General features: G+C 37.8%; 1 protein-coding gene across 2 annotated transcripts in view; it reads left to right on the top strand.

The window, feature by feature from the left end:
• LOC146000198 (protein phosphatase 1 regulatory subunit 14B) overlaps window positions 1-13,654 on the top strand; it is a 214,249-nt gene extending 200,595 nt beyond the window's left edge. For both annotated transcript variants that reach the window (XM_083137575.1, XM_083137576.1), the window contains exons 4-5: window positions 9,857-9,898; window positions 11,084-13,654. In XM_083137575.1, coding sequence (XP_082993701.1) covers window positions 9,857-9,898; window positions 11,084-11,125 — 84 coding nt within the window. In that variant the 3' untranslated portion in view covers window positions 11,126-13,654. The remainder of the gene's footprint in view (window positions 1-9,856; window positions 9,899-11,083) is intronic.
• The last annotated feature ends 925 nt before the right edge of the window (window positions 13,655-14,579 follow it).

Here is a 14,579-nt window from a genome sequence, read left to right as displayed (position 1 = left end):
CTCACACTTAACTAAAATTGTTATAATTTTATGTTAATAAAAATTATAGAAAAAACAACAAATATCATGAAATAGAGTTTATACTGGGGTATATGTTTATTTTTATAGGTTTCTTTTTCAAATTGTATAATTTCAGGCAATAAATTATTAATATACAATATTTAAGAACAGAGCTTTATATTCACACACCTTTAGCACTTAAAAAACCTCCTAGACCAGCTATAGAACAACAAGAATCAGAGAAGAAAATTGAGTTGGGGCTCTCGACTATAGTCTACAATAATAGAGCACTTGAGTACCAGGCAGACAAAAAAAACTGCATAGCTCTATGTCAATTAGTTCTTGAGATTTTGTATTTAGGAACCACTTTGGCCCCCCCCTGCCAAAAATTGGCTTTTATTGTATCAGTCTCTATGACCTTACTTGGGCTATTCCGCCAAATTATATGCTTCAAGTCTCCTATACTTTGGTGGAGCCTGTTCAGGTTCTATCCCCCACTTGTGGGTTCCACTACCGATCCAGCAATGGTGAAGAATCTGCACTGTGCCCTGGCTTTTATAGTTTTACAGAGCCAATAGAAACACTGCTTATTTAAACGTAATATATAATCGCATTATGTCATAAGCAACCAATCAGAAAATACCACATAATCACATTATGTCATCAATTAATATTGTACAACATGATGCAATAGAAGTGGACCGGGAAGTAAATATGTATGGATGTGGGTAGGTAGGTATGGGGGTGGGTTGGGGTGCATTCAGAAACATGAGCTATTCTCCAACATTTTTGCCGAAGTACTTTCTTTCTGAATGCACCTCCTGTTTTTCTGCCGAGCGTGCATGCAATTGCGACCGCAGCGCCTCCACGCTTAGGGGAGCGGAATTGTCTGGAACTAATCGATCAGAATAAAACTGCCGGAGCTTTTGCTGCAGGAAAATAGGACTGTGCACCGTGCGATAGAACTTGTTCTGCTCGAAATATCGATCCGATCCCACCTGTTGCTTGCCGCGCCGAGAAATTGCCCCGAATATTGATCCCACAACTCCGTGGCGCAGGAATCTGGGAAACTGGCCTAGCACAAATACCTGTACAAACATGCATGTCCCAGAAAGCACTGACCTAATGCCGTGTGTATTGATATATGCCTGACTCTAAATATGAATAGATTAGAACAAACAAACTGGATGCAAAATATCCCAGTTTCTATTCAATCCTTTTATCTGGATTGAAGAAACCGACAATTCACATATCCCCATATCATTGTATGCTTGCCTATTAGCCTCTTTTGCTGTTGTGCTCAATTAATTTTCACTAATTGGCAATTTTCTTGAAGAGGCCTAATAGAACAAGATACGGCGGTATGAGAAATATGTAAATTAAAGATATTTTAGCAATATACGACGTCTTAAGAAAGGCATATTCAGCTCCAAAGTACTTTGTCTAACACTTACTACCATTCCCTATTACTGGCAAAGAGAGTATAAAATGATGTAGTATTGAAAAAAATTGACTTGTTCCCAAATGTTCACCGAGTTCAGGCATTTGCACATAGATGGCTCTGTTGTCACGGAGCAATTCTAGAAGAATTACATTGTTTTAATACTAGATATGCAAATTGAGCCTGGTGCTCAATTGAACTTAAACCAGAAATAAATATGTATATATGTGTGTGTGTATGTATGTGTGTGTGTGGGTGTGGGTGGCCTCTTGCAGAGGGGTGGCCTCTTGCAGAGGGGTAGGCATAGCCTTAAGTTGCACTTCTTAAGTGCCCGATGACAAGTTACACTTGTATAACCAGTTATAACCAGTTTAGCCCAAGATGCACTGTTCCCTACTGGGAAATAACATGTTCTAACATGCATGTTCCAAGATGCAAGATGGCACATCCCGACACAGGGTTACCTGATTGCACTTGTTAAGTGCCCGATGGCACATGACACTTGTATAACCGGTTATAACCGGTTTGTTTTTAAATGCCCGATGGCACATGACACTTGATGTTTTTAGCCCGATGGCACATGACACTTGTATAACCGGTTATAACCGGTCTGTTTTTAAATGCCTGTTTTCTATCTACTAACGTTCTTCAGCTGCAAGTGGTACTAAACTTTAGGCAAACGTTTCGTTACAAATCGACAGTTTGCGCGCACAACGTCGATTGGCGGTTTTTGCGTGTTTTCTACTTAATTTGATGATATTTCACGGTTATTTCGTGGAAAAGCACACATTTCGCATTACTTCGCGAATAAAACTCATGCATATTTCATCATTGGGGGTGTAGCTACGTGCAGGATGTTCAAAATTGCATCTTTTTTTTACATTTCGCGAATCGCGAAAATTCAATGTCCCTATCAATAAGTAACTCAGTTTTGATTTAGGTGGAATTTCCATGCGCCTTACGTGTAGTCGTCCATAATCGACCGACGTCTCGAATTCGACCGTCGCATCGCCGAATCCAAGAAGTTTCCGGCTGGAGTCGCTTGGGGGTTGCTTGCCGATTCTGCCCGTTCTGGATCGATACCCCGTTCCGAAGGGTTGGGGTGGAAGGGTTCACGGGAGAGCCGGGGGCCACGGGGCAGACACCTGCCACCTCTGGGCCCGTCCTCGGCTGACGGGCGCCTTGCTACCTGGAAGACATTGGGAATTAACTTTCGAGTAAATAATTCAGGAAGTTTTGCCAACCCATGAATAATAGAACGACGGCGAATGTTATGACTAAAATGTTTGGGTACGTCGGCACATATTACCATTTTGCTCCCTTGACATATGTTGATTGATTTGCTTTATTTTACTTCGCTTTGTGCCACTTTTTGGCTAATTTGATGAGTGGACACTCGCAAATATCCATGCCCCGGCCGGGATTCGAAGCGTCGTAGTACGATGTACTAACCACTCCACCATGGTGGCCGGCCCTTGAGGAATGTTAAAGTTCAAGGTTCTCAGAGGACAAGCAAAACACAGAAACAACTTCTCTAAAAGCTAAAAACATTTGTTAAAACACTCGTCATCGCCAAACGTGGATGATAAACAATTGGGAAGGTTAAAACTCTGTCTGCGAAAGTAATATCGGCACATTCAATAAGAATATGCCGAACACTTAAAATAGCATTACAGACACGACACATTGGAGGGTCCAGCCCTTGCAGCAAAATTACCTTGGATGAGACTGCTGTGCCCAATACGAAGTCTACTTAAAATGACTTCTCAGTACGAGGATTGACGGCGAATATTAAATGTAATGTTGACCTTGCAATAAATGTAGATTTATGTCATAAATACTTGATAGTTTCATATTTCGACTGCAAGATGTATCCTTAACTATGTTGTTGCTTTTATCCTTTATGGTATAGGCTATATCAATATCATGCAAATGATATTGATATCAAAGCCATTTGGCAAGAGAAATTTAGCTTTCTTATTACTTCTATAAAAGGAAATTACATACATTTTTCTTTATGACAATTAGAAATTAAACTTCGTTATCTTCCTACACGTGGTTTATCTTCTCAATTTCAAATATAATTCTAAATTCTGTAAAAAAGATCAATATATTAACTCATTTCCACATTCAGAAACAATAAAGAAAAATGTTAGAAAAATACTCAAGTCCAGAGCCATCTATTGTTCACCATAGCAAACCATATCCCAACATAGTAGCAATTTTTTTTAAACCTATTTTATTTCAAATTATTCAATAATAAGTTAAAATCAGACAATATTGTAAAAAAAATATTCAAATTTGTTAATATAAAACTTTGTAGAAATTATGTCAACTTGTATTCGATTCTGGAAAGAAAAAATATCAATAAAGAATGAGGTAAAAAATTATCATGAGGACTACTGAAATAAGATGGCTGAAGCCTGAAATCGAAAAATTGTAAGTAGTTTCTTATTTCTTTATCCCAGGTTGCGTTTGTGTTTTACCGAAGCAATGTGACGTGTAATATTTGTATATTACGCCTAGAGTGCTTGAAAAACGTCATAAGGCAAATTAAGGAAAATTTTATGAGACAAAAAAAATTGCACAAATGTAAGAAATGACGTCCTGATAACGTTCTGAAAGTCGTGGTAAATCGACTGGATTATTGTCCACCATATTAAAAAATGGTCACTAATCACGCAGAAAATAATACTCTTTTGGACAATTATCAATTGTGTTCGGAATAAGCTTTTACCAGAAACACTCTCTGTACTGTATTTGTTATGTGTAATGAATACAGAAGAGGACATTTTAAACTAAATGAATAACAAAATTAAGAGAAAATAACTACAGTTAAAATAATGTGGTAGAAATTGTGATAGCCGCCACGGAGGTCAGCGGAATGGTTAGCAGAGCGCTACTACGCCAGGGGTTTCGGGTTCGAATCGCAGCCTGGATGTTCTTGGTGAGGGTTCGTTCATCACTTATCCTCATCGTTGCGAAAACTGGTAGAAAAGCGGCGTAAACTAACCTAATTCAAACAAACCAGCCAGTAGCATTTTCGTAACGACATTGCAGAAATGTTCATTGGAAACTCTGTGTCGTGTAATGAAGTGGATCTGCCGCATGAAGCTAATCGTAATTGGCAGTTACAGCAGTTCCCCCCTTTCCATCGTGGATCAATTTCAAGTCGAATTGAAGAAGCTAATTTCCAAGTTTTTACCTAGTAGCCAGAAGATATGCTGCTGCCCTCAATATGAAGTTAAACATGGATTGCATATTAATGGGGGAGGAGGGGTTTAGTCCAAGAGCATTGCGGCCGCTATGCACCGCAACAGCGGGGAGAAGTGCTCCACGTTATTACAAGTTTCCAACTGCAACGGTCACGCGCTACGAGGCATTTGGCAGGTTGCGGCCTCCTAAAGGGATTCGCTCCATGATCACGTGAGGGCATAATGACAGGTGACGACATTTGTCGATGATTAGACTCTTCCTTGACTGTTGCTGTTTTTAAATATCTTCTACCAGGCATATTCCAAGAATTTTTAGCGATTTGGAACTGATGAAAAGTTCATAAGTTAAGTGGACCTTGCTCAAGGAGATAAAGTCAGTTTTCTTTCCATACTGCAACTACCAAATCTTTATAGGTAAATCATGGTTACGCACAATTAACTGTAGACAACTGCAAATTACAGTGAAAAGCATAAGCTTGAGCAAATTATAGTGCAGAAACCTATTTGTATGTTAAAATTGTAGTTTAAGTGTACATGTAGAAGTAAAATAATTTGGTAAAATAAACCCTGAATTATCATAGATTTACCTATTGGTGCTAATAACTCGCCAGAGCTATTTTTATACAGATTATATTACTCATAATGTCATCCTAATATTCTCAAATTTCAATAGTTGCAAGTGTATTAAAGAAGTATTCCAAGTTGGTTGGTTGCAAGTGTGACATAGTCTGTGATCTGCGCAAAGTATGAGTAAATCTATATTTTATGTCACTCAAGACCATTCAAACAGGCCACGGCCTTGCTTTGGGATATCCTTGATAAAGATCCTGCCGCAAGTGGCGCTGCTGCAGTTTCGTGATGCACGTGAAATTGCGTTAGTGGACCCTCCTGCATTACTAAGACTGGACTGGCGTGACACCGTCTGGTGGTCGGGTCTTTGTGTTTGTTTTTATAATGCAGAAGGTAGAACAACAGTAGCTGTGTCACTGAACTCCTGGTTGTGAATCTATCAAATTTCCTGGAATCAATACTACGTACAGCTTTCCCCCCTTCCTTCCTTAACACGCCATTATGAAAGAAAAATGCAGTGAGCCACCGTGGGGCCTTTGTTAAGGTTTCTTTCTTGTGGGTTTTGCAACCATTTCTCGTGAACAATTATATGGCTTTTCAACTTTTGTTCTGTACGTCATTTTCTTTTGAAGATTCTTATTTTTGGTTCAATGTTTTGGTAAAGTCTGGACATGTAAAACTTTTCAGTAGAAAGTGACTGAAATGTGACAGATGCTAAGATGTGGTGAGAGAATTTTTAAAAACCAGTAGAGCCAGCAATGGAACATTGATTATTTGGAGAAGAAATTGTTAGAAAATAAAAATTATTACGCAGTTATTATCGTAGTGTTGTATTCTAGTAATTGTTTATGATACCAATAGTAGGGTTACCAGATCGCTGTAAGGAAAATGTAGGGCATGCTTTCCCAGTAGGACACAAAACATTCTCAATAAATAAAACATGTTTCTATAGAACACATTAGAAAGTAGTAGGAAAATGACACTTTTCAGTTTTAAAAAATGAATTCTCAATCAATATTTAAATGCAAAATTTCAAAACTTGCAATTATACTAATCAATGCACCTCTTACTACATGATTTAAGTGTTATTTCTCAGAGAAGACAATTTGTATCAAAATTTCAGATTTAGTCAAACTATATTTATATTAGAGTGGGCAGTCAAACTCTTTAAAATTATAGGGACCAGTACCAAACATTTTACAGACTTTACAAAAAAAAAAATTCTCTCGTGAGTCTGTTGTGCTGATGGTAATGAATGTACTCTCTTCAACATTTGCATTATGACCTGTAATAGCAAACTAATATTCAGCAATTACCGTAATTGAAAATGGTTCCAGAAGTTTCATTTTGGGTAGTTTTTAGATCAATAACAGGGTGTCTACCAAAATAGCACATCCAGAATTCTTGACTTTTTCTGGACTTTTCTAGAACTTTTTCCGTTTTTCTTAACGTTTTATTTATTCGACCACTACTTAGGTAAAGTTTCAAATTAGTAATTAACAAAATAAATATTTATTTAAAGAAAAACCCTACCAAAGGGCCAGTTAAGATAAAAACTGAAGCTGAATTTAAGAAGGGCATTAGATCTACTTTCTCGTATTAATGCATCCTGAACTGTGTTTGACAGACAAGCGAGGCTTTGGCGTCTGGACTCGCATCCAGTATAATCTTATGTGGGGCTTGTGTCGGTTGGTGTGACTGTTCCTTCATCCATCTTATCTTACCACCATTCATCCTCATCTTCGCAATTACCCAAATGGACAGAAAAAAGTGAAGTAAAATAAACTAAATCAACCAATCAGTCATTATGATAGCAAAAATTCTTGACCACAAGAATAATTTATTGCCTTTTTATTGACTTCTTGACCTACTTGTTGATTTCTTTACTTTTTCTTGACTTTCATGACTGGCAGACACCCTGAATAATTTTGTTCTCTATACCCATGCTTTACAATCAATTTATATTGAATAAGAATGGGCAACATCTTGTTTCATCAGTATAAACCCTAAGGAAAGAAATTCTGCTCAGGCATTGAACACGGACGTTATCAGAAAGTGGTCCCAAAACTTTGTTCATGAATTGCTTCCCTTTTCTCGTTTGTTTAATAGCAGGACAAACTTTTTTTCTTTTTGTGCAAGGACTGAATCAAAATAAATTTACTAGTGAGTTTGGAAGCGCAGTCCATAGACTTGTAACGTTCATCATTTTGTTCTGTTACGTATTTTCCTAATTAATATTATGTGACGCTCAAAATGTAGGACATTTATGATATTTTTCAAATTCCTCCCGGACGCCGGACATAAGGCTAAAATGTAGGACATGTCCGGGAAAAACCGGACGTCTGGTAACCCTAACCAATAGGGTCATTCCACGAAAAGTGGTCCTTCTCCATATCCACGTAAATAACAAAATGAAGCAATCTGGAAATTATTATTGTTTTTAATTGCATTAAGGTTTAATGTTTGTGAATGCGTATATTATCATTAGTTTATTTGTTTCAGAAACAAATACATTCAGGCTATGTCATCACTTACTAGTTTTTTCATCTGTTATCAGACACTACAAAGTACCAGGTGGTTATAATTAAAGTGACGGTGTTCAGAGTGGTACAGCACGGGCTGTAATGAGAGTAGCAGTCTGAAACTTCGTAGATATGATAATGAAGCAATGCGCTCGCGAAAAAAAAAAAAAAAAAAAAAAAAAAAAAAAAAAAAAAAAAGTTCCAATTCTCGCCACCAGGGTAAAAAATGGCGCTGTAAGCAGTCAAAACGTGGAATTTTCCGTAACTCTGACGTCAAAGTCGGTGACATTGCCTAACCATTGTGTGAGCTCCCTGGTTGTTGTTGGTGACGCTTGTTGGTTTTTTTTTCCTTTAGTGATGTGAATGTTCGCCGAACATTAAAAGTTTGATTTTTCCCGTGTAAAAAGCAATGGCTATTGCGAAGAAAGACCGTGCACTGCTAGTGAAGTTGTTTTACCAGAATGGGAGCAATAGTAACGCTGCACTGCGGAAATATCGCCAACAGAAAGGGCTGAGAAGAGGGCCCATGTCAATTAATGGGCTGAAGAAGATGATGAAGAAATTCGAGGAAACAGGTGAATTGGGTGTTGCACCAGGGAGAGGAAGGCGGCCCATCCCCGTGGAAGTTGTGGACGAAGTTGCTGTAGCTGTAGCTGACCGTGCAGCACATGCCTCAACTTCTGCAACCAGTGCTAGAGCTGTGGCACGTGAATTGTCACTCCCCTGGTCAACAGTTCGCAAGGTATTGCGGTGCATTTTACACTGGTATCCCTACAAGATTCAAATTGTGCACCAATTGAAACCCCAAGATATTCCACAACGCCGTGAGTTTGCCCATCGGTTTTTGGCACGAATGGAAGTGGATGACATGTGGCCGGGGAATATTCTGTGGACTGACGAGGCGCATTTTACTCTGGTCGGTACAGTGAATACTCAGAACTGTCGCATATGGGGTTCCACTCGTCCACATGTTGTGCAGGAACAACCATTGCACTCAGTTTACGTGACTGCATGGTGTGGGTTCACTAGCTCCTTCATTCTTGGTCCGTTTTTCTTTGAGGAGATGACACCTCGAGGGCCTGTTAGGTGTACAGTGACATCTGCACGTTATAGGGACCTCCTTGTGCAACACGTGATTCCAGCTTTGCAAGAACGGAACTGTGAACACACCACCATTTTCATGCAAGATGGGGCAACACCACATGTCGCTCGCCACGTGAAAGATTTGCTGCGAGAAACCTTCACTAATGACCGCATCATCTCTAGGCAGTTTCCAGATGATTGGCCTTCCAGATCCCCCGACCTTAATCCATGTGGCTTCTGGTTGTGGGGATATTTAAAAGATCGTGTCTATCAGGGACATGTCCGGTCTCTGCCTGATCTGAAGGCTAGCATACAATGACATGTCGCTCAGATTTCACCAGACATGCTGCGAGCAACCGTCGACCATGCCGTGTTACGAATGCAGCATGTTGCTGAATTGGGAGGCCATATTGAACAGTTCTTGTAACCATAGTTCCTAATAAACATGCCAGAGCCATTGTTCTCATGTGTTTGATCTTTCCTGCCTTTTTCCTGTAACTATACCACGTTTTGACTGCTTACAGCGCCATTTTTTACCCTGGTGGCGAGAATTGGAACTATTTTTTTTTTTTTTTTTCATAATTCGCGAGCGCATTGCTTCATTATCATATCTACGAAGTTTCAGACTGCTACTCTCATTACAGCCCGTGCTGTACCACTCTGAACACCGTCACTTTAATTATAACCACCTTGTACTTCATAATTATATGAAATAATTTCATTGTGAATATTATAATCCAATCGCATGTCTAGAACGTTACATTTTATGTGAATATCACACGTAACGTTGGAATGCCTCAATAATAATAATATGTGCATTTATCTGCTTCAAAGAAGGAATTTCGTTGACCCCCCTCCCCAAGCGAAATGTTAAATCACACATGAACGTAGAAACTGAGCAGTAACCACATCGTTTTCTTCGTGATCGTCCGTTACATGCTGCATGCACAGATTAAAATACTATATAATTAACATTTTAATGTTAATGTTCATTTTTCACTCACACTGCCTTCTTTATTTTCCAGGAACTGCTTGCAGACGCTAAGAAATCACCGCTCGATGTGAAGGTGAGTTTAATTCGTTTTTTGATGTTGCAAGAACAGTGCTCAAATATTACTCGCCAAATCATCCATGACTATTTTCATTGATTTTTCTCTCGAATCTTAGTGTTTTCAAGATTGACTTTTTACATAATGATGGTGAAGAGTTGTCAACTCTCGCCTATCTAATTATCTAAATGAGTAAAATAAAGGGAATAAACATGGTGCTGGACAATTTGCTTGGTAATACCTATATATCCCACTCTAAATGTACAGCTAATTGTGACTGTCCTAAATTGACATTCACAGTTATTATGAACTTATTGGGGAAAAATTAAGGTGTTTGCAACACTGATACATATTTCTTTTGTTTAAATAGTTGTTGATAAAAATTGAGCATCAGGATTCGAACCTGCGTCTCTGGTATACCGTGCCATTGCTCTAGCATCTGAACTTCCGAGCCAACCATTATTTCGCTTGGTTACGCTTCCGTATTACCTCATGATTTTTATTATTACCTGGCTTGTATACGGAAAAGCGATACAAATTCTAGTAATTTTAGGTTGCTTTCATGATTTCGTAAACAGTGGCAATGCATACTTATGGGTTGTAACAATACCATTGACTTTTAACATTAGCGCCTCATTATTCTTGGTTTTAACCTTCAACATGTTCTTCCTGTTGCTCTTAGGTATAATACGAAATATATATATATAAATTAAACGTAATAATGTTTATATGACGATTTTATAGGACACCCATACTTCGCACTAAGGAACAACAATCTGATAAGTTTTGATTGTAGGTCCTGCACCCACATAGGACCGGTTCTGTTTAGAGTGGATATGCATGTTCCTTTATCAATATACCCCTTCATCGATTTCATGAAATCATCATTCGTCCCCATTGTTGCGATGAGCGCAGAAAGTGGCGCAGAAAAGTGGTGTAAAATGAGAAAAAAATCCATTCATAATATGGATTCCATATGAAATCATTAGTTTGAGATTCTTCCTTCATAATTCAGTATATACTCATTTGGTGCAACTATTTTCTTGCATCCACCATTTTTTTGAGGGGGCAAATTTTGTTTAAGAATGTAATGTAAGCGTTATAATTACCTTTGACTTTCTGATCTTCTATTGATAACATTGCTCGCTTCTCTTTCAAGCTTATAATCCATATATTTGCTAACCTGTTTCATTTATTTTACAGAAATTTGTTGAAGATTTGCTGGAAAGAGCCAAGACTCTATGAAGACCATCACATGGTGCCATCTGTTGGGATGAGATGAAAATACAAGAATACGTCAGGGTGTTAACATTCATTGACGTCCATATTTGAGAACTGTCTTTACTGGTGCGGACTAGAAGAAGAAAATTTTTAGTGTCCTTTAATTTGTTGAAAAAAGGGGAGGGAATATTGCAGAGGTCTTGGACGATGAGTGACCTATTGAACAGTTTATTTACAAGGGTTCTGATTACATATAAAGAGATTGCGACAGATGACATGCATTTTTTTTATTTCAGTCGAAAGGAGGTGTGTTTAATACTGTAAGAATAAGAAACTGCACATTAATTTAAGGTGTGTTGTGTCAAGAACTTAATGAGTTTATTATACACAGAGAATTGCGAGTTCTTTTTTTTAGTTTGTGAGTGGTGTGGGTGATCAAAAAAATGTAGCTAGTCCAGAAATTAACAAATTTTATTACAAAAATGCTTAACATTTTCCCCTCAATATATCAAACTTTTTGTTTATAAAGAGTTCCATTGTATAATGTTCAACAAATTAACACCATACCGTCCTTCACAAATTCAGATTTCCTAGTGCAATATGTGTTTATTTGGTTGCACGTGCTGTGTTAAGTTGGTGCATTTGTTTTCAGATTACTCAACAAAAAGTAAGTACCTTTTAGAAGCACCAATGAGATATTCTTAGAGGGACCATGCTTCTTCGTCGACTTTCAACTGTTTCTCCCAAATTTCACTCTGCTCTGCTTTAAATTTTTGATCCTTTATTTTACTGTCAACTCAATGTGCGTTCCAGGAAATTGATCTTGCTAGCACCCTCATGAACATGCCAAGGCTTCTCTTCTTCAAGGCAATGCCCTAAACTTTGTTGTTTGATGTCCTTCATGGTTTTAATGTAACTGACTTAGCAAGGCCTGCTTTGCACATTTCTACCACCTTTTCTTGACTTGTAGCAAATATACTTAGTTTTCACTGCACATCTGAGTTCACAATTGTCCAGAATTCGCTGCAAGCACTGTACTATACTCTTATCACTAAGCGATCGAACTGCAAGGAATAGGACGCTAGAAGCCATTGCACTTTTTTGGTTGTGAATCAGCCAAATAATCGGATGGCAGCTGTTCCAAACAATGTTCGCTCAACGTTTTAGAAACATGTCATGTTCTTGGCTTTAAAAAAGGGAGTTCTCGATTGTTAAATGTGAATTGTTGGTAGAATTTGTTTCTTGTTACAGGTTAATGTAATATTGTACGCATTCGTGTTGGCACATGTTAATAGCAAATTGGAGTTTTTATCAGATATAGCGATTATGTATTTCGAAATTTCTCAGTTCAGAGGTTGTGTGCGAAACTTAAAGCTCAACTTGCAGATAATTGACCTGAAACTCTATTTTCTGTAGTCTTCTGTAGGCCTAAATGAACTGTGTGTGTGATCTGTGTGCTCTGCTGTTTACTGTTCTTGCTTCTTGAAACCCCCTTGTCCAGGAAGGCTTGTGACATGACTATAGTTCTCTCAATGATGGGAAAATTTTTCAGAGTAACAATATTGAACGGGTATTCGTTCCATTGTCCGTGGCAACGTTCAAGGACAAACCTAATTATCGTATCGTTCTCTTATCATTTAAAAATGAATCGATTTATTATTGATCTCAGGCTTATTGTGTGGTGTGGGGAAAAACAAGTATTTTAAAAAGACAATAGCTTTTCTGATGTAAGCACAGGGGCTGACATGGTAAATGTAATGTTATGTTCTCTCTCTTCGGTAGAGAAACCATGACTTATTTCCTGGATACTGCTTGTAAATTCGTCATTGAAGACTTCAAACATAATGAACTGAATATGATATAAATATGAAAAAACAGTTTTCAATATATTAAACTAATAATGCTTCTCAGGACTGCAATATATTAAATAGAAAGGCAAAAATTTAATTTTTAAGAAATGTTCTCCAAATCAAAGTTTGTAAACTAAGACAGTTCAGTAACATCAATGGGAAGTCGTGAAACTTGACCACTGTATAGTATCGATTGAAACTGCCATACTATTGTGTGATGCTTTTTGGTAAATCTTTAGAAGCATTTGCAAAATTATGTTAACTATGAATTTTGCTGGGAGCCCCTGTTCTACCAGAACTATCAAACATCCACCGTATTAGTTATACTATTAGTTCAACTCTGACCTACCAATAATATAAAAACACATTGTATCTACTGGTTAATTAAACTGAAATCGATGACATATTTATTGGCTATGAGGTTATTGAAGTCTTGCCAAGATTTTGTTTGTATTAACATTTGGCTCCTCTCTTGTACAGGTAGTGTTACCTTTGTTTTTTTATTAAAATATTCTTAAGCATTAGTAACCTTACTTAATTTGTATCCAATTGTTGAAACCATAGTGTGTTGTCTGTAGAGTTTAATATGTCTTTGTATGTACTATGTGAAATAAAAATATATAAGTATTAAGAAAGAATGGTCTTCATGCTGAGTGTGCTATAATACATGGGTTGTTTATTAACGACCTGTTAATTTAAAGAAGAGGTCTTGTTTATTTATTGACCAACCATTGTAGATGTTAGTTTTCACAAATAATGGTACATATCTCTAATTTAAAAACAATACAAACTTCTATGTTCGGGAAAGTTAGATCACAGTTTCTCTTATCGTTTTGGATCACATTTGTCTGAATATTTGTAATAAAAATAATTTTAATTTGTAGTTCAGTTGGTTCTCGATGGTGACGCCATAAGCAAGAAAAATTGTGTTCGCTTTTTGACATGCAACAGCTTCATTGATTTCCAAGAAGTCTCACTTCTCGAACAGAGTTTCTCTAAAGTAAGGTGCTTGAAACGTGTGCACTAAGTGATAACTCCACAGGTGTGTTGATTATACATGGTTCCCGAAGTACCAGATTGCAAGCTCGGCGATAGATGTTTGACACATGTGCGATAAGCAATACCATCTTCGTGACAGGCATATAACTTTTAAGGTCTAAATCAAAATCCCTGAGACCTTCTGTAAACAAACGGATCACCGATACGATGTATCACTCCGCGTCAGCTGATCCATGACCGCAATCATCTGCTGTTACACTCATAGTTCGCCGCACCTATTCATTTTATATAAGAGCCTCTGAATGTGAGAACCCGTTCTCAAAACATCAGACGAATATGCAGCCGCATATATTGTTACTCTCCCGGTCATTCTCTCTTTCATAACTCTTAAAACTGCAGACACTGACACACCACTGCACTGGGATACCAACTTAACCACTTCATTTACTGGTTTCTCAGGATACTACTGACAGAACGTTACATAAATATTGAGTAGAATCTGTTTCTCACCCCTTTGCAAAGGCTGTCCTTGCTGGTGTTTTGAAAACAAGCTCGGAGAACACGGAGACTTTCCCTCACGCATAGAACTCGGCATGTTATTTTTCTAAGGCTAAGTCAGGCAATATTAC

This window comes from Lepisma saccharinum, chromosome 16, assembly GCF_977018435.1.
Source record: "Lepisma saccharinum chromosome 16, izLepSacc3.1, whole genome shotgun sequence".
NCBI lineage: Eukaryota > Metazoa > Arthropoda > Insecta > Zygentoma > Lepismatidae > Lepisma > Lepisma saccharinum.
Note: the sequence above shows the minus strand (reverse complement) of the source record. Positions and strands in the feature narration are given on the sequence as shown.